General features: G+C 57.0%; 1 protein-coding gene across 1 annotated transcript; it reads left to right on the forward strand.

Moving 5' to 3' along the window:
- The first annotated feature begins 186 nt into the window (after nucleotides 1-186).
- On the forward strand, nucleotides 187-18129 carry LOC138823510 (F-box only protein 31). Its single transcript, XM_070016875.1, has 9 exons — nucleotides 187-571; nucleotides 5955-6026; nucleotides 7919-7995; nucleotides 8275-8442; nucleotides 9278-9352; nucleotides 10969-11078; nucleotides 11425-11578; nucleotides 12596-12939; nucleotides 14737-18129. The coding sequence occupies exons 1-9, from the start codon at nucleotides 187-189 to the stop codon at nucleotides 14957-14959; spliced, it is 1608 nt and encodes a 535-aa protein (XP_069872976.1). The 3' UTR covers nucleotides 14960-18129.
- Nucleotides 18130-19373: the final 1244 nt, after the last annotated feature.

Raw genomic sequence — 19373 nt, forward strand, 5'->3', positions numbered from 1 at the left:
AGGGCGGGGTTCCGCCCCAGCCAATCCGCGGGGGCGTTCCGGGCGCGTGGCCGCGCGACGCGACGCGTGCCGGGAGGACGCGGCTACAGCCTCCTGGTGGGTGGCGCCTGTGCGCGTGCGCAGAGCGGCGTGCGTGCGTGCGCGTGCGTGCGCGCGCCCGTCCGCCCGCCGACCGTGCAGGCGGGCATGGCGGTGTGCGCTCGGCTCTGCGGCGTGGGCCCTGCGCGCGGGTGTCGGCGGCGGCAGCAGCGCCGCGGCCCCGCGGAGACGGCGGCCGCCGACAGCGAGGCGGACACGGACCCCGAGGAGGAGCGCATCGAGGCGGGCGGCCCCGGCGCGGACACGGACCCCGGGGCGGAGCGCGTCGGGGCGGGCGCGGCGCCGGCCGGGCCGGGGCTCGGCCCCGCCGCGCCGCCCGCGCGCTGCTCGCTGCTGGAGCTGCCCCCGGAGCTGCTGGTGGAGATCTTCGGCTCGCTGCCCGGCACCGACCTGCCCAGCCTGGCCCAGGTCTGCACCAAGTTCCGCCGCATCCTGCACACCGACACCATCTGGAGGCGGCGCTGCCGAGAGGGTGAGCGCGCGCCGGCGGCGGGCGGGCGGGCGGGCGTGGGGCCCGGCTCTACCCCGCGGGGGAGCCGTGGCTCTGCCCTGGGGATTAGGGCAGGGGTGGGGCCAGAGCCAGGGAGGGCTGCGGAGGGGTGGAGTGGCCTGGCCAGAGGATGGGAGCTGGGCCGGGGTGGGGCCCCGGGCCTGGGAGGGGCAGGGTCGGGGTGGGCTCGGGCCTGGGAGGGGCCCACCGGTCCGGAGTGGTGCGCGCTGGTCTTTTGGTAAGTGGATCAGTGCACAACACACACACAGTGCCGAAGAGCCAAAGAAAGTAGAAATCGCCAGAGACCTCTGCAGTCCGATTCTGTGCACACAGGCAGCCACGTATGAATTTGGTGTCCCCTCGTGGTGGTGTCCTGGTGCGTTCCCTCGGAGACCATGTGTGCAGGCGGCCTGGCAAGCTACAGCCTGCACTCACAGCACAGCCGGGCCCTTTACTTGTGCATTTTGCAGACTATGGGAGGGCAGGGTTGTGGGGTGGCAAGGCGGGCTCGCTGATGTTGCTTTGCTGGTCTGCCCCGGCCAGGCTGCCCAGAAGAAGCTCTTCCCTTTGCAGCTGCGGGGCGGCAGTCTGGGCTTTGCTGTACAATGTAGGGGTTGAGGCCCGGTTTGCCATGAGCCCTGTAGAATTCGGGCTCTGTTTACCTGCTGTGTGGTACAGGGCAGGTTGCTTCACCTCCTGTGCTGGCTGAGATCCATTCCCATGGGGTGGCTTTGGGAGCCACGGGGAGCCCACATCAGCGGTGGCTGCGTGGTCCTGATGTTGCTTGGCCCTTCTCACAGTACCTTTTGTAACTTCCGGTTTGCTCTTTGTCTTCTCTCTTCTTAGTCTTAGGCAATCCATTTTTGCTATAAAAACTATTGAGCCTTGCTCATGTGGTTTGTTTTTGCAGTTCAAAGTCCAGGCACAGTTGAGCATTCCCTGGGTCCACTCCTGCAGTCTGCATCTCCAGCCTGCAGAAGGCTCAGGAGTTCCCAGAGTGATTTTTTCCCTTATCTGAAAATCGGTGGACTGTGGGGAGGAAGCTTAGCTGATTAACTCTAGCAGCAGGGAGATTGGGGGCCCCAATCGAGGGCCGTGGGCTGGGTGTGGCAGAGGGCCTGCCCAGCCTGCTGGGCTCTGCAAACTCAGCTCCCTGCCCCATGAGCTTTACTGGGAGTTGGATTTTTCTTCCTTTTTAGCCTTTGCTTTTTTTCCTTTTATTTTTCTTTGACTTGAAGGGTTTTTTAAAGATAATTTTTTAAATTGAGATTTAAGTGATTACATAAATTTCAACAGTATTGTAAGATAATGGTACTTAGTCACAAACATTTTAACCTTCACAAGGCAAATTGTGGTTGTTATGGTCTATAATGTTCGTTAATTCTATGAGCTTTGACAATGCTATTTCTTCCACATTGGGTCATACATAAATTTCTTTCCTTCACTTGTAGATTTTATTATATAATCTGAACAGATTTGTCAGATATCTATGGTCATTTTTTTTTTTTTTTGTCCTGGGGCTTGAACTCAGGACCTGAACACTATCCCTGAGCTTCTTTTTGCTCAAGGCTATCACTACCGTTTGAGCCACAGTGCCACTTGTAGCTTTTTTGTTTGTGTGGTACTGAGGAATTGAACCCAGGATGTCATGTATTCCCAGCCCTAGTCACTTTTGAACTTCACTTGTAGTAACTCTTGAGGAATTTGCAACTCTAAAGGTCTGGGTTTTTGGATTGTGCCTATGTGACTTCTAGCGAAAGTTAGGAAATGGCCTGTGAGGGGCCTTATTCTGCAAACTTTTCTTTTTCTTTTTGTCAGTCATGGGCCTGAGCTCTGACCCTCAGCTCAAGGCGACCGCTCTACCACTTTAGCTATAGCGCCACTTCCAGTTTTCTTCCTGCCTGGGCTGGCTTTGAACTGTGATCCTCAGATCTCAGCCTCCTGAATAGCTAGGATGACAGGCGTGAGCTACCGGTGCCTGGCTATTTTTTGTTTTTTGTTTTTTTTGGTCCAGTCATGGAGTCTGAACTCTGGGTCTGGGTGCAGTCCCTCAGCTCTTCAGCTCAAGGCTAGCGCTCTACCACTTGAGCCACAGCGTCACTTCCAGCTTTTTTCTTTTTGCTTATGTGGTGCTGAGGAATTGTATCCAGGGCCTCATGCATGCAAGGCAAGCGCTCTACCACTGAGCCACCTTCCCAGCCCTATTTTTTGTTTTTTTAAACAGGGTCTGACTCCAGTTCAGGTTGCCCTCAGCCTGGGGAGGGCCAGGCTCGCATGGTGTGCTGTCCTGCCAGGCTGTTCTGGCAGCTGTTACCGCTCCATATAGGCTGAGCACACGGAGTACACTGAGTGTTACGGACGCCGACAAGGCCCAAGTCCAGAGGCTTAGATGAAGACCTGCACTGCCCCACTTGTGGCAGGGAGGCTGGGCTGGTCCCACCCTGTAGGTTTCCTGGCTTAATGTATGCAGCCGGGTCTCGGAAGGATGAGCGAGACTTGATGAGGGTTTGGTGAGAACTGGGAGAAGTATCCCTTTCTGAGTCTTTTATAAAGGAGGACAGGAGGTGTGGGGCTGGAACCCAGCCCTGGCAGGAAGACACACTTGCTTGTCTGTTTCTGCTGCAGTGAACAGCTCTGCGTCACCCTGGTCGTGTTAGTGGCAGTATGGTCACTATTTCTGGGCCACCTCAGCCTTGCTGGCCCCAGTACTGGCATCTGGAGTGGTCTGGGCTAAAATTGGTCCTTCCTGAGCCCGTGAAAGGTTTCTCCTCCGAAGCCAGGTCTGTCCTGAAGCTGGACCAGCAGAACCTGGGTCGCGGGTGTGGCCCTGAAGAGAGGCTGGGCTGAGCGTGTCCCACGCCTGTGCATGCTGCGCCCATGCTGCGTCCTGCATCACTGCCCGGCCTCTCCTGCTACTCGGGGAGGGGTGGCTGGGGGCAACTGTGCATATGTCACCATTTCCCAGGGCGCCCGGCGCCGGCCCTCTGCCCTGGCTAGTCAGTGCTTCACCCCAGTGGCTGTAGCCAGTTTGGATACTGTCCTCTTATGAGGTGCTCTTTGAAGTCCGCACAGGCCAAAGAATTGAGGAAATTCAAGCCCTCATTCTAAACCAAGGCTGGTCGGAGGCCTTTCTGCCCATCAGCCTGGCAGGGTCTTCTTTTGATGACGGATACTTGGGTGATACCTAGACAGATCTCTATACAACGTTTTGATTAGCTGGAAGTCTAAAGTAGGCTTAAATTTCATCAAAACCTGAAATAAAAATTTCCTGTAATGTTTGACCTTTTTAAAAACTGGAAATTGTTGGCCAGTGCTAATTATTATTTTTTTTTCTGAAAAAATGGAAAGTGTGATTTCTGTGCTTTGGTTTGCTGATGAGAAACAGAAATGTAGCTTTTAGCCATGGCTGAACCTGGAGGGTTGTCTTGGAAAAAGGTTTTACATTTTGGCTTCTGTTGACACTGGAAGCGCCTACCTGCTCTGGTGGGAGGGACAGTCTGTCAGGAAGCCAGGAGCCGCTCGCACCCTGGGGGGAGGCCTGGCCTCCTTAAAGAGCCCCCGCCCCTCCCCCCCCAGCCTTGTCTCTGTCTCTCTGTCTCTGTCTGTTTTGGTGCTGGGGAGGGGCCCGTGCACAGGCCTGCTGGCCCGGACCGCTGCTGTAGTCTTGGACTTCACCCGGCGGGGAGGTGAGGAGGATGGTGCTGTGCAGGGTGTCTTTAAATGGAAGAGAAGCTAGCAAATGAGCAGTACCTGCGCCCCTCGCCGCAGTGAGCGGAGTGGTGCTGGAGACTTGCCAGGAGTGGCCTGGCCGGTCCATGTCCTGACCCCTCAGGCAGTTCCCAAGGGTGTCGGGGCAGCTGAGGCTGGGGCGGCGTCTTTGCTTGGGAGCGTGTGTGAACACTGCCATCTGGCACTCTGCCAAGGTGTGGGTGCTCTCCACGAGCCACATCCCTCTTTTCCTTTCTCTTAGAGACAGATCTGGATTGGCCTTCATATGCTTATGTTCACCGGGTGCTTCCAGAAGTGGTTTGGAAACCAAATCCGCCAGGCTGTGCTGGGCATGGGGGCAGGGCGGGCAGCAGGTGTGGCACCAGGTGTGGCCGCCGTCCACCTGGCCCTGGCTGCTCCTCGTTCTGTGTGAATGCCCACTTAGTGAGTGAGGCTGGGAGGCATGAGCCTCCCAGGGCTCCTGCAGGCCCGCCTCCACCTTGGCAGTCAGACAGTCCTGCGCCGTCTTCCGTGCTGTCCCATCCACCGCTGTGTCGCAGTCAGGAAGAACTTCCTTCAAGCAGTAGACAGTGAGGGTGGGAGCAGTCCAGTAGCTGAGCAGGCTCTGCTCCTGCTCTGGGCCTCCAGCACTGGGCATGCGCCCAGCCGACCGCAGCCGTCTCCGTGCTGCTGCCTCCCGCTTCCTGGTTTGAGTCTCACTGAGGGGCCTGGCGGCGGGCACAGGCCCAAAGAGCAGCGGTTTATTAGCTGGGCGCTGGTGGCTCACGCCTGTGATCCTAGCTATTCAGGAGTCTGAGATCTGAGGATCCCGGTTCAAAGCTGGCCCGGGCAGGAAAGTCCGTGAGACTCTTATCTCCAGTAAACCACCAGAAAACTGGAAGTGGCGCTGTGGCTCACATGGTAGAGTGCGCGCCTTGAGCTGAAAAGCTGAGGCCCAGAGTTCAAGCCCGACAAAAAAAAAAAAAAAAGCAGGGGTTTTCGTTTCCTGCAGCCTGCTTCCCTGAGCTGGGGGCTTCCTTACTCTGTCTCCCATCAGCCCTGGTGTCCCCGGGCTCTGGCTTCCCAGAGGACAGAACGGCAGAGTGTGCACACGCAGTCAGGGCCACGCGGTGGGAAGTCTCTTCCTCGCAGAGATGGAGCTGAGCTCTTGTCTCCGCGGCTTCTGCCTGACTTCGCAGGATATCGGCTCCAGCCATCCTTGAGGACGGCGCTGCTGTTGCCACGTGGCCGCAGGAGGCGTTCGCGGAGCTGGGGTGGGCCAGCGCAGGCTCGGGTAGCTTCAGAAGGGTAGCTGTGGCTGCCGTGGGCCTAGCCCAACACCAGTGTCAGTCTGGTTCTCGGGAGCAGGCACAGTGGCGGATGCTCTGCCACAATTGTCCGCACTCTGGGGTTGCCTTGTTCCGTTGTAGGTCAGGTGGCCATCCTCATCAGAGCAGACGGTGAGGATGGCCGCTCACGGAGGGCCTCCCTCTGCTGTGCTAGACTGTGATGCTTGGGGGGCCGTGGTGGTGGCCCGCCCAGAAGTCACTGCGCAGAAGACGACCTCCACGCCTTCCTCCTCTCTCCCACCTGTCCGCTTGTCTGCGCTGCCCTGTGAGATCTTGTGTTAACCCCTAGCACCTGTTTCTTGTTGCAGAGTATGGCGTGTGTGAGAACCCGCGGAGGCTGGAGAGCGCAGGTGTCTCCTTCCGCGATGTCTATGCACAGCGTGAGTTCCGTCTTCCTGCTCATCCATCTTCCGCCTTGTAGCAAAGCAGACGGCCAGCACCAGCGGTGCAGGATGGAAGGGCGGGGTGGTGGCTTGTCCTCAGACACTGTGTCCAGTCATGCGCAGCACAGGGAATACAGCACTGAAACTGGGGGCGCTGTCTTCTCCTGAGTGCACCAGTCAGTCCACGGTGGTGAAAGGCATCTGAGATGGCACAGGAACACGTGTTAGTGAACCAGTGACTTATATTTTACCCATTTTGTATCTTTTGAACTTGGGGATGGAACCCAAGGCCTCACCCACGGGGGGTAGGGGCTGCCCTCACCCATTGTAGGCCTGACGTTAGTGGATACCTGTACCTGCACGTAGTTGTATGGGCACCATGTGCCATTCCGGTGCAGCGGCCACGTATAGTGGTCAGACCAAGGTGTGTCTGTAACCGCAGCTATTTATTTTTTGTTCTGGGAACAGTCAGTATCCTCCTACTACAGACGCTTGTGTGAGGTGGACAGTTGTCAGCGTAGCCTTCCTGCTGTTCTGTGGACACGAGAAATGACTTTCCCACCCATCTGCACTGTGCCTGCCTCCTTAGGGACCTTTGATTAACATCAACTAGTTATAGAGGAAATGCATCTTGACGTGTCCATATATTCACACAACATACCCTGACCAGGCTCAGCCCCTCCATTCTGACCTGCACCTCAAGTTGATCTCAATTTTTGAATGGTTAATTGAAGATACAAGTCTCATGTCATGGACTTCCCAGCCCGGGCTGGCTTTGTACTGCCATCCTTAGACCTCCTGAGTAGCTAGGATTACAGGTGCGAGCCACCGGTGCCCAGCTTTTTTGACTTGTTTTAATGTAGTTGAAAGTAAGTTGCAGCTTGGCACTTGTGGCTTATACCTGTACCCTAGCTACTTAGGAAGCTGGGCTTCTTGTTGAAAGCTAGTCGGGGCAGAAAAGCCTACAAGATTCTATTTGCAATTAACTAGCAAAAAAGCTGGACTGGAGTTGTGGCTCAAGTGGTAGAATGCTAGCTGTGGGTAAAAACGCTGAGTAAAGCCAGGTGCTTATGCCTATAATCCCAGCTACCCATGCTGCTGAGATCTGAGGACCATAGTTCGAAGCCAGCCCAGGCAGAAAAGTCCATGTGAGACTTGTATCTCCAATTAACTCAAAAACTGGAAGTGGTGCTGTGGCTAAAAGTGGTAGAGCACTAGTCTTGATCAAAAGAGCTCAGGGACAGCGCTGAGGCCCTGAATTGAAGTCCCACCACCACCAAGCTGAGTGAATAAGGCCCCAGTTGAAGCCCTGGTACAGGCTCACACACAGTGGAAGTTTCAGATGTCTGTATTTCCCACCCACACACCTCAGCATGTGTGGGGCACAGTACTTGTTTCCAGTCCTTGCCTTGTTGACTAAGCACCCGCTGTTATTTCCTGACCATAAGACAAGGCTGGTTTTATGACTGCTTCAGCAGCAGACTTGGGTTGATGGAGAAAGGAAGTGTGCATGCTGCCCGCCCCGGTCAGGCCGTGTGTCCTGCTGCTCAGAGTCCTGGGTGATATTCGGGCTGGTTGGGTGGTGGTCATTTCCTTTAGTTGGCACACAGGCGAACATGTTCCTCTGTACCTAGACTAGATTGGTGAACTCGAGCTGCCACCTGTCCCCGGAGTGTCCCCAGGGCTCAGAAACTGTTCACGGCCCCTGGAGACTGTGGATGTCATCTTGGCAGCCGGGGCCTGTGTGAACCAGCCCACTCTGTCAGTTAACAGCTAGGGCTTCAGGGCTGACTCTGACCAGGCCTCCCTTCAGGAGGGGACTGGAGGGAGGATGGCTTCCTTCCCCACGCCTTGTGTCTAAGTGACGCTTGCTCCTTCCCTTCCTGCAGTGCTTCACCGGTACAGACACATCCTGGGGCTGTGGCAGCCGGACATTGGGCCGTATGGAGGCCTGCTGAATGTGGTGGTGAGTCAGCTTCACACGGGGTGGCCAGAGCACCCAGGAAGCACGGGCCTGCTGAGACCAGTGGGCGCCTCACCAGGCCGCTGTGGGGCCAGGCGCTACTCAGATGGGCAAAGATTCCTTCTGAGCAGCTCGCTCACTTTCTCCCCATGCCCTTGTCTTGTCTGATGATAAGATGTAGCTGGCTGTGGACAGGCTGCATTCAGCATCTGTGGAACACTAGTTTGGGGTCCAGACCTGATGGAGCAGTGAGGGTGAGCCCGTGCCCTCTTGTCTCTGCAGGTGGATGGCCTGTTCATCGTGGGCTGGATGTATCTGCCGCCCCATGACCCTCACGTTGACGACCCCATGAGATCCAAGCCTCTGTTTAGAATCCACTTGATGGAGAGGAGGTCGGCCACCGTGGAGTGTATGTATGGCCACAAAGGGCCACACAACGGCCATGTCCAGGTGGGTGAGGGCTGGGCCCCCATATGCATGTGGCTGTCTCAGTCCTGGTGCCTTCCTGGGTGGGTGGGGCGTTCTTAGCTGCACATGGAGTGGGGAGGTGTCCCTGCTTTGCAGTGCGCTCGGCGCAGCTCGGCGGAGGGGCGGGATGTCTCTGTCTAGAACCAGCTCCAGGTTTTGCATTATTGGAGCCTTTGGTTCTGTCACTGCACACTCAGCTCCTTTGCCTTCTGTTCTCAAGATCATGAGCTTAGCCGGGCGCCAGGGGCTCACACCTGTCATCCCAGCTACTCAGGAGTCTGAGGTCTGAAGATCAGGGTTCAGAGCCAGCCCAAGCAGAAAGTCCTTGAGACTCATCTCCAATTAAATCACAGAAAAAGTGGGAAGTGGCATCAGGGCTCAAGTGGTAGAGTGCTAGCCTTGAGCAAAAGCAGCTCAGGACAGCGCCCAGGTCCAGAGTCCAAGCCCCAAGACCAGCAAAAAACAAAACAACATGGATCACGAGCTTAGAATAAAACTTTCCTCTCAGTCGCTGGCCTTGTGGGTATAGTGTGCAGTCAGCGCTCCGCAGCCCTGGCAGGTCGTCCCCGCCCCCAGAAGAACACAGGCCTGGTGCCTTCTGGTGCTCTCCTTTCATGATCTATTTTGGCCTCATCTTGTGCATTTTCAGATGGGCGTGTGTGTGTGTGTGTGTGTGTGTGTGTGTGTGTGTGTGTGTATGTGCTTTTATGTGCACGTGTGATCTCAGATGGAGGCTCTGGTCTTGTCACACAGCTCAGCTGTGGCTGCAGCTGAGGCTGACCTGCATTCCTCTGCATCTTTCCTTCTGTCACTGAAGATTGTGAAGAAGGACGAGTTCTCTACCAAGTGCAACCAGACGGACCACCACAGGATGTCTGGAGGGAGGCAGGAGGTGAGCTCCACAGAGAAGGGGGTTCTCAGAGTGCAACCTGGTCCTTACACATACACAGGAGGCTGTGCAGTGGGAGACCGCCCTCCTGTGACTAGCAGCAAGGCTCCCTACCTGGTGTGCCCTCCTGTGTTGGTGCATAAATGATCTGACTTGTGACCATGAATACAGCTTTGTCTGGTGGGTTCTGATCTGGGGGGAAGGGAGGGTTTGAACAGAGAGGAGAAGACTCCAAGAGACCCCGACTTGACTTTGGCCACTTTGTTTTGTGCTGGGTGGGACACAGAACATGTGGAGGGTCTGTTGGGCTTTTAGGAAGATGCACTTTTGTTTTGCTGTGGTATATGGACTTGAGCTGATTAGTAGCTCGGCTGTGTCGGTTTCATTCCTGTTTCTGCCTTGATTCTGGTTTTCAGTTCCAGTCATGACATATTAGTTGATAACTTATAACTTTTCTTTTTTTTTTGCCCGCCCTAGGGCTTGAAGTTAGGGCCTGGGCACTGTTCCTGAGCTTCTTTGTGCTCAAGGCTAGTGCTCGACCACTTGAGCCACAGTGACACTTCTGGCTTTTGTGTATGTGGTACTTAGGAATGGAACCCAGGGTTTCATGCATGCCAGGTGAGCACTCTACCACTGAGCCACCTTCCCAGCCCTGCTTTCTCCAATTGCTTTTGCCTGTGGTTAGCCCAGAGGCCTCCTCCCTCATAGCTTCTAGGCAACACTCAGCCCATGTAGTAAAGGCAGCAAGTGCTTAGCCCCACCCCTTTCCCTGAGAGAGCACCCCTTTGGGATAGCTAAGACCATATAAAAGACCATCTGAGACAGAAGCTGGCACTTCTCACTCCTCTCTTGTGAGAAGGGTCTTGCCAGTCCCTTTGCTGGCAATAGACCTTTCTTTGTGCTTTGTACCTGGGTGTCTGCATGGCCTACTGGCAAAGTCTGAAATACTCCAACACCTGATTTATGGAGTGCTGGTTAGTCTTTGGAACCACATAGCACTAAGAGCTCTGACATTTGCACACCTCCCATCCCCCTCGACTGGGGCTTGGATTCAGAGCTTGGGCACTGTCCCTAAGCTTTTTCACTCAACACTGGTGCCCCGTCCCTTGAGCTACAGACCCGTGTCCAAAATTTGGATAAGTAATGCTAATTGTGTGGAAGCAGACTAAGCACGAAATATCGTGAGTGGTTTGCGAGTTGGTGCCTTGGCGGTGTGGCATTTGTCAGCTGCTCTCCGAGCGCGTGCGCACTCATGCTGTGGCGGCTGTGGCTCAGAGCCCCGAGTCAGCAGCCACAGCTGTGGTGGCCTTAGCTGACCTGTGTGGCCGGTTAGGAATGCGCTCCCCTAAATCCAGCCTTCGCCCAGGGTCCTGAGAGCTGGGCTTGTGTGGCGCGGTGGGAAATGGTCTGTACCTAGGAGCGCTGCCAGAGGCCACGGCCCAGCCTTGCTGCCCCCTGGGGGTCTGGACCATGGCCCAGTCCTGGTGCTTGTCACTGGCCCGCCGTGGACGTGGAGGGGTTTTCACCTGCCCACCAGGAAGCCCATGCCCACCATGCCCGCCTGGCCACACGGTCTCGTGTCACAGTGCTGTGGTTTTCATGCTGTGTTCTCTTGGAAGGAATTCCGAACGTGGCTGAAGGAGGAATGGGGCCGCACGCTGGAGGACATATTCCATGAGCACATGCAGGAGCTAATCCTGATGAAGTTCATCTACACCAGTCAGTACGAGTAAGCACGGCCTGTCGCTGTGGCCCCGCCTCCCTGTGGGGCTGTGAACACAGCCCTTTCTTGACTGTCGTCCTCCTCTCTCTAGCTGCTATCAACTAGCTGCTATGACCCGAGCTCCTTTCCCAGGGGTAACAGAGTGGGAAGAGCACTTCCCTTTGCCCCTGGGAAGAGGTACTGTTCGGGAGCCATCCCTCTAGGCTTTGTGGGGTGTGTGATGAGACCAGGATTTTATGCCTTCAGGCTGCGGTGTGAGAGCCATAGCTGGGTATGCTGCCCTCAGGCCTGGGCCTGGAAGAGGCCTGCCCGGGTGGAGCCGAACCCCTCCTTCTGCCTGTCTCCCCCGCAGCAACTGCCTCACCTACCGCCGGATCTACCTCCCGCCCAGCCACCCCGATGACCTCATCAAGCCGGGCCTCTTCAAGGGCACCTACGGCAGCCACGGCCTGGAGATTGTGATGCTCAGCTTCCACGGCCAGTACGCCAGGGGCACCAAGATCACCGTGAGTTGTGTCATGCCGAGGCCTCCCGGTGGGACCGGCGTGCGTGGCTCCATCTACACTCAGGGCCACTGCCCCCTGGCTGCCGCAGTGGGCTCAGGACTTGGGCTCCTGGCCCCTCGCCAGTGGGGATTGGGGTGCTGGGTCTGGACCCTCCCGTCCTGGAAGGAGATGCTGCGTTTTTCACAGGGTCCCCAGGGTTAGCCTGCAGCCTGGATTGTCTGGCAGGCAGTGCTGAAGCTTAGACGCCCCGGAAATTCCGCGTGGGCCTGCTGAGAGGTCCTGGGGCCGGGATCTGTAGGTTTTGATTTAGCCGGGGCTGGGGAGAGGGGCCCGAGCCGCAGCCTCACTGGGACCTGTGTGACGTCATAGATGCTGTTGCTGTCTGCATGTCTCACAGTAAAGTCCCCCCCCCCCCCAGTCTGCCGGCTTGGTGTTAGGCTGACAGGGCCATCCTGCCCTGAGGAAGTACAGCGTCCCGTCCCAGCTTCCTGTGCTTTTGGAAGCTCCTGTGGAAGGGCAGGCCTCGTCAGGCTTGGTGGGGGTAGTTCTTTCCCGCCGCTGGCATGCTGCTCCTGCGTGGTCAGGAGGTCTGATGGTCTGGTCCGGGTCCCGTGTGTGGCCTGTGTTGGCTGTTGGGCCCTTCCTCGCTGGCGTGTGTTCCTCCCGTGCTTCCGAGCCTTGGCCCAGGGCCTCCTGGAGACAGTGCCAGCTGTGTGCTCAGGTAGACAGGTCTGGGAGTTCCTTGGGCCTGCCGCCCTCTGCTTGGTTCCCACCCAAGGGTGGGCACAGGGGCGCACAGTGCCGGCAGGCTTGGCACCTCTGCCTCTTCTTCTGAAATCCCTTCCCGTGGGGCTGCCCCCGGGCACTGGTTTGTCAAGGGCATCCAGGTCTTCTTAAGGACTGCTGCTAAGTCAGGGGAGCCCTGCAGTGTGTTCTAGCAGCCGGGGAGGATCTAGGCCAGAGCTGTGCAGTTTCTTCGGCTCTGAGACGCACTGCTGCTGTCTACCGGCTCCACAGGGTGACCCCAACATCCCTGCTGGGCAGCAGACGGTGGAGATTGACCTGAGGCATCGCATCCAGCTGCCCGACGTCGAGAACCTGTGCAACTTCAATGAGCTCTCACGCATTGTGCTGGAGGTCCACGAGCAGGTGCGGCGTGAGCAGCAGCAGGAGGCTGGTGACGGCCCCGCCCCACCTCGTGAACAGCCGGCCGCCAGGGGACCGGACGGGGCTGCTGCCCAGGACAGTAAGGAGCCCGGGGATGAAGCAGCCTCAGCCCCGGCCGGGCAGGGGCAGCCTTTTGTGCTGCCTGTGGGCGTGAGCTCAAGGAACGAGAAATACCCACGCACCTGCAGGATGTGGTAAGGACCACGAGGGCCCTGGCTCCACCAGCTGTGCCCCTGAGTTCTGACAGCGTGGTCTGAGTGCCCCGCGCTCAGCCTCCGCCCCGTCCCCGCCTCACAGCTGCCAGGGAGGAGGGTCTTGTCCTGTCACCCCTCTGGTGACTGAGGGTGACTGGCACAAACACCACAACTCCACCTGTGGTTTCTGGGGGCCTTACTTAGACTTGGCCCAGGTCAGTGTCCCGAAGCTTTGATAAGTGACAGTGAAGAGCAAAGGCGTCACCTGCCCCTTGTGGCGAGAATTCTCCTGTCCACCTGGGTGTCCTGGTGGGGGTGGGCAGCTCACGGTGGGCATGGGCCTCACCCCCAGCTGCCTGGTGAGTGCAGTGCACATGGGGCCCCTGGGGGGTTACTGCCACGCACGCCACCTCCTCTTCCTGCTGTTGTGGGCTGCCATTCAGCCTGCACCTTTCTCGGCTTTTGCATTTACACCTGTGCCTTGGTCTCTGCCTTCAGGCTGTGTTCCTGGTTCTATGCCCTTCCCCCTTTTGGCCCTCTGCATAGATGAACAAGGCCTTTGCCCATGCCTCTTAATTTGCTAGAATTGAGCAAAACGAATAAGTGTAGTCTCCTGGTCTCATGGACCACATTTCAGTTGCCCAGTGGCCATCAGTGGCTGTACTGGACAGGGCAGATCTAGAATAGCCCACCAGGACAAAGTCCTGCTGGATGGCTGCCCAAGGGTCAGTCTAAGGTGAGGCATCTGTTCCTTTGCCCCTGCCTTCATCCTGAAGGATTACTTCCCTTTAGCCTACAGGTGGCTGCCGCCATGTCCATAGTGTTGGTTCACAGTAGGACATCACGGAAATGAGGGCCCTCTCCAGGTGGTGGAAAATTCGCAGTATCTTCATGTGCAGAGAAACGTGACTGGGTTTTCAAATAGGGGCCCAGTATAATTTCAGCAGTTGTAGTTTTGAGTGGCTGTGAAAGAAAATAACTTTAGTTACCCTATAAAAATGTTCCAATGCCAAGTGTCCCACGCCAGCATGGATCTCCACAGCTCTGCTGTGGCCAGCCCATGCCTGACCATGCCAGCAGAGCTTCACAGCTCAGTTCTCCATTCCAGCCTGTGTTGAACGCTTCTTTGGCCAACAAGGGTGGCTGTGCCCTTCCTTTCTCTGTATCTGCGTTCTTGCCATAACCGGAGGCCCCGATGGCTGGCACAGTGGCTGTGGAGACCCCCCGTAAGCTGCCTCTGCAGCCCAGCCTGCCCCTCGGCTGTTTCCTTTGCTGCTTGGAGGATCCGCAGTGCGTCTGGGGTGTAGCAGCGTCCCCCGCCCCGTGCCCTGAGGAGTCCGTGCCAGTTCTAACTTCTCCTTACCTGCTGGGGGCGCTCAGACCCTGTACAGTGGACAGAGCTGTGGTTGAGTCAGATGTGGGCTGCAAAGGCCTGCATGAAGCTTTGCAGGTTTTAGTCGGTGTCAGTCTCAGATGGTCTCTGCTACAACCAACTGATGTACCTACAGTGACGTAGGCTTCTTGGGGCTTGCTCTGTGAGGCTGTTGCCAGGCAGGGCTGCTGTGAGGGTGGGCGATGGAGTAATCAGTCAGGCCTGCATCCCGGCCCTCTGCACCCACAGTGTCTGCCTTGCTTGTCCTCAGTGGGGTTCGGTAAGGGCTTCCAGCCCTGCTGTGGCTGGGGTGGTAGGAAGGGCTTCCGGCCCTGCTGTGGCTGGGGTGGTGGGAAGGGCGCTTTGGATGCCTGGTGGTGCCTGCTTTCTCAATAGAGCCTTCCTTCCCATGCTCTGCTCTCTAGTTTCTATGGCACGGGCCTCATCGCTGGCCATGGCTTTACCAGCCCCGAGCGCACACCTGGTGTCTTCGTCCTTTTCGACGAGAACCGCTTTGGCTTCCTCTGGCTGGAACTGAAGTCCTTCAGCTTGTACAGCCGTGTCCAGGCCACCTTCCGGAATGCAGATGCGCCGTCCCCGCAGGCCTTCGACGAGATGCTCAAGAACATCCAGTCCCTCAGCTCCTGACCGCCATGCTGCCCCGGGCTGTGTGGCCAAGGCCCAGCATGCACTGGAAAGCAGCCTTTTCCCGGATGCACACCTGCTCACCAGGGTCCTGGGTTATGTATAGTGTGTAACATATTCCCGTACATTCACAGTAGCTGTGAAGAAGAATGCTGAGCATGTCAACAGCAGCAAAACATAACAAAACACCATAAGCAAACACTGAAGGAAGAGTGAGTCAGGATAGACAGGATGGAAAGGAGAGGCTGTGGGGCATGGAGTCCACCTGTGAACTGCGGTGTCAGAAGTACAACAGACCCTCTGCCAGAGGAGGTGGAATGGACCACGCAGTTGCCCCTGGGCAGACGAGCTGCTCTGTGTGTGTGGGGGGGGGGGGACTTCCGCTCTGCCCACTCCTGCTGGCAAGGCTGGGGCCCGTGAGGGTGGTCGGAAAGGTGAAGCTGTCAGAAGTATGGCAGTGTGGACAGGCCGTGGGTGTGAGAAGGGTCCCAGAAGTTGGAGTAACTGGTGTGCAGGGCCCTGGATTAGATTCCTGCTTCTCTGCTCACTTGCTGAGTTTTGGGGCACAGGTACTGTACGGGGACCTCTCTCACCAGTGACACAGGATAGGGACGTGGCCTGTGTGCCTGCCCCAGATAGGCTCCAGCTTCAGCCCAAGGCATGGATCCTGATGCTCCTTGTCCCCTGCAGCCAGTTTTGGTGGTGCACCATTTTGTATGTACCCTTCCCTCCTGCCTCCCGTGTGCGTCCTCTGGGTGTGTGTCTCGTCCAGTGGGGCACACGGCTGCCATTCTCGGTGCAGACATGCTGGCTGGGAGGTGCAGGCTGCCTGTGAAGCGCCGTGTGGATGAGTTGCAGCAGCTGTACTGCACGTGGCACTTGCCCCTGCCCATGCATGGCACAGCACTGGATGGCCCCGGTCCATGGGACCCTTGGGTGTGGAGGTCCTGAGGTACACTAGTGTGCCCACGCTGTTAACACGTGTCAGGCCCCATCATGTCTTTGCCGAAGGATAGAAGCTGTATGTGTAGACCCTTGCGAGTTTTTTTCTTTTAAATGGTGGTCATAGGGCTTGAACTTGGGACCTCAGCTCTTCAGCTCAAGGCTAACACTCTTACTACTTGAGCCACAGTGCCACTCCAATGTCTGGTGGTTAATTGGAGATAAAGAGTCTCAGGGCTGGCCTTGAACTGCAGTCCTCAGACCTCAGCTTCCTGAGTAGCTAGGACTACAGGTGTGAGTCACTAGTACCTGGTGACCCTTGAGAACTCTCATGCTTCTCGCAGCCTCTGGCTAGCTGATTCCCTGCGTGGATTTCTAGGTGAGCCTGCCCTGGTGCCAAGGAGGTGGCAGTTGTACCTTTGCAGAGAGACCAACTTGTCCTTAACATTTCCTAAGGAGTTTCTCCCAGCTGGCTTTTGAACCCTGCCCTCTGGTGCATCTGTGCAGTGGCAGGTGCGAGCTTTGCTCTTGAGGTAGTTGTCTAGGTCTAACCTACAGGTCCTCTGGGAGGCCTCTCTGGGCCTGCTCTATCACTTGAGCCACAGCACTATTTCCGGCCTTTTCTGCTTATGTGGTGCTGAGTAATCGAGCCCAGGGCCTCATATGCATGCGAGGCAAGCACTCTACCACTGAGCCACCTTCCCAGCCCACTTACACTTTTTCTGAATAGTTCATTAGTAAGAGTCTCAAGGACTTTCCTGACCAGGCTGTCTTTGAACTGCGACCCTCAGATCTCAGCCTTCTGAGTAGCTAGGATTACAGATGTGAGCCACTGGCACCTGGTCTTTTTTTTTTTTTTTCCCCAGCAGGAGGGTGGGCAGTCAGGAAGGCCAGGCCCGATCATCTGCCAGCCCCTTCCTGGCTATGAGACTGAATTACTCAGACGCTGGCTTCCCCCACCCCCTTAGGTGCCCTTGGTCAGTCTCAGATGACGTGCGTGCCATCCAAGGCCAGGGTTTTCCCCACTGCGGGTGGGGACCCCAGAGGCTGTCCCTGTCAGGTTCTGGGAATGCAGTTCCAGGAGCAATGGCAGTTCGAGTTGGGTACCTTCAAGGCCCACAGTGCCTGCCTCGGGCACCTGGCAGGCAGACCTTGCCAGGATGGGCATTGGTTTCTTCCCCCCGTTTCATGACGTCACTGCCCAGTAGAGTGCAGCGGATGGAGTCCAGAGCACTGGGGGCCTCTGCCTGTGAACACTCTCTTCTGTGTAGAGGGAGGGTTGGGGTTTCAAGCACAAATTGGAGGAGTTGTCATTTGTGTAGCGGTACTGAGAGCTTTGTCCTTCACCTGTGGCAGGGCTTGGCAGCCCCGGGGTGTGCCGGCCCCTGCACTGAGGCCTCCAGCGGCCACCGTGGAGTTTCTCCTTTCTTGGTGCACCTGGCACGCGTGGTGGGGCTCGTGGCTGCTGCTGGCTGTGTGCGTGTAGCTCAGGCTTCTGGGCCCCTGCATGGGGATGTCTCGGCCTGCTGTTCTCCCCTGTCCCCTTGGGGTCTTGGCTGACCCCAGTCTGTGTACCCTCCTTCCTCTGCCCAGCCGCCATGCCAGCTACCACCCCGCTAGTGCCAGGTGGAATCTGCTGCAGCTCTGCACTGACCGCTGTGTGCTGTGAGACCTGGATAGCAGGCCCCCTCCCTCCCGCAGCCATTGGTTCAGACTCCCTGATCTCTCGCACTTCCTTTCCTGGTTTAGGAGGACATCCTCTCTTACGATTGAGTCACAGGAGACGCTACCCACCTCTGGCACTGCAGCTGAAGCAGTGTGGCCGGGTCCTTTCAGACTCTTCCTCTTCCCACTGCCTGCCTTCTGCCCTGTCTGTGAGGGGCGCCTTTGGTTCTGGGCCAACACTCTTCCGTTTTGGTTTGGTTGGTACTCTGGGAATCCGCACTGTGCATAGCTGTCTTAGGCGATGGACAGTGGACTCTGGCTGGCAGGGAGGTGAAGGGCCAGCTGGAGCACAAGGGGCGGAGCCTCTTCTTAGCCACGTTACAAGGCCTACTTGCAGAGGCAAACATGGTCTTGAGTCAGAGAGGGTGGTTCTGGAGGGTGCTCGGGTGTGTTGAAGGGCTGGGGGCCCCAGCAGACAGCCCTGTGCCCCGGTGCCTTGTTCCCTGGGCCCCGTCACCTGGGCCGTTTCTTCTTTTCAGTTTTCAGTAAATATTTCTGAAGCCTCGTGTGCGGTGTGGTTGTATCTTTGGGGACGTTGCAGACTCTCAGTCTGGGCAGGGTGGAGCAGTGAAGGGCTGAGTAACTAGGATCACGGGTCTGAGCCACCAGCGCCCAGCTTCAGAGGATGTTTAACCAGACGTCATCCACTGTGGTGGCCTCTTGAGCTGTGTGCATATGCTCTCCAGGTTTGTCCAGCCTCAGGTTTCCTTGGGCTTCCTTTCCGTCCATGCGCATCTTGCCAGGAGAGGGCTGCCCTGCAGGGGCGGCCCCATCCCACAGGGGGCTGGAGCTCTTCTGCCTACAGGTGCAAGGAGGGGCACCACCAGTCTGATGCCAGTCTTTCCACCTCTGCACATGAGGACTGTGTAGCTCCTTGTTCTTGAAGGTCCCATGGGAAGGTGGTCCCCGTTTTCCCTCTGAGAGGCTGTTGGCAGGAGCTGGTGCTCAGAACTTGTGTGCTTCCTCAGTGGAGTCTGCAGTGCGGCCTCTGGTGGGGACTCAGGGTTGCTGCCATGACTCCAGCTGGAGATGTGAGCGCAAGCAGCCACTTTAGAAACACGCACATGCATGCATATGTGGGTGTGCTGTGCAGGACCTTGGTATGCCAGGCCTTAACTTGCTGGACACTCGGGCCATTCTGCTCGTTTTTGTTGCTTTGAGGCAGGCTCTTGCGGTTGCTGCCTCCTCATGCTTCCCATCTCTGGAGATGACGGGTGTCTGCCACTGCAGCCTTCCAAGCTTCCACGCCCAGCTGGCCATGAGCCATAATCCATCTTTGCCTCCCAGTAGTGAGGACAGCCTTAAGCCACTGTGTCTAGCTCCGAGGGGCTTTTTTTTTTTTTCTTTTTTGCTGGTCCTCAGGCTTGAACTCAGGGCCTGGGGCTCTGTCCCTGAGCCTCTGTGCACTCTGCCACTTGAGCCACAGCACCACTTCTGGCTTTTTCTGTGTGTGGTGCTGAGGAATTGAACCCAGGGCTTCGTGTATGCTAGGCCACTAAGCTACTTTCCCAGCCCTCCAAGGAGCTTTTCAAGACACTTACTTTAAAAACCTCCATGAAAAACATACATTTTAGAGACGGCCTTGCCACGTATCCCCGGCTGGCTTCCAGATCTTGTTTTAAGTGCTGTCTACAACCCTTCCACCTCAGAGGAGCAAGATCTGTGCTGTGACCCAAGGCCATTTGCCTGCAGGGGAACCATCCTTCTGGCATTCTGTTTACCCATGCTGGGTGGTGGTAAGTGTGGACAC

The sequence above is a fragment of the Dipodomys merriami genome, unplaced genomic scaffold (assembly GCF_024711535.1).
Source record: "Dipodomys merriami isolate MVZ:Mamm:240054 unplaced genomic scaffold, mDipMer1.0.p SCAF_120, whole genome shotgun sequence".
NCBI classification, from domain to species: Eukaryota; Metazoa; Chordata; class Mammalia; order Rodentia; family Heteromyidae; genus Dipodomys; species Dipodomys merriami.

What these genes read in the sequence shown, in the direction of transcription:
- LOC138823510 (XM_070016875.1), top strand. Translation starts at nt 187, where the DNA reads ATGGCGGTGTGCGCTCGGCTCTGCGGCGTGGGCCCTGCGCGCGGGTGT. An exon ending in CCGCGATGTCTATGCACAGC is followed by an intron (nt 6,027 to 7,918) that starts GTGAGTTCCGTC and finishes CCCTTCCTGCAG; the next exon opens with TGCTTCACCGGTACAGACAC. An exon ending in CCAGGGGCACCAAGATCACC is followed by an intron (nt 11,579 to 12,595) that starts GTGAGTTGTGTC and finishes CCGGCTCCACAG; the next exon opens with GGTGACCCCAACATCCCTGC.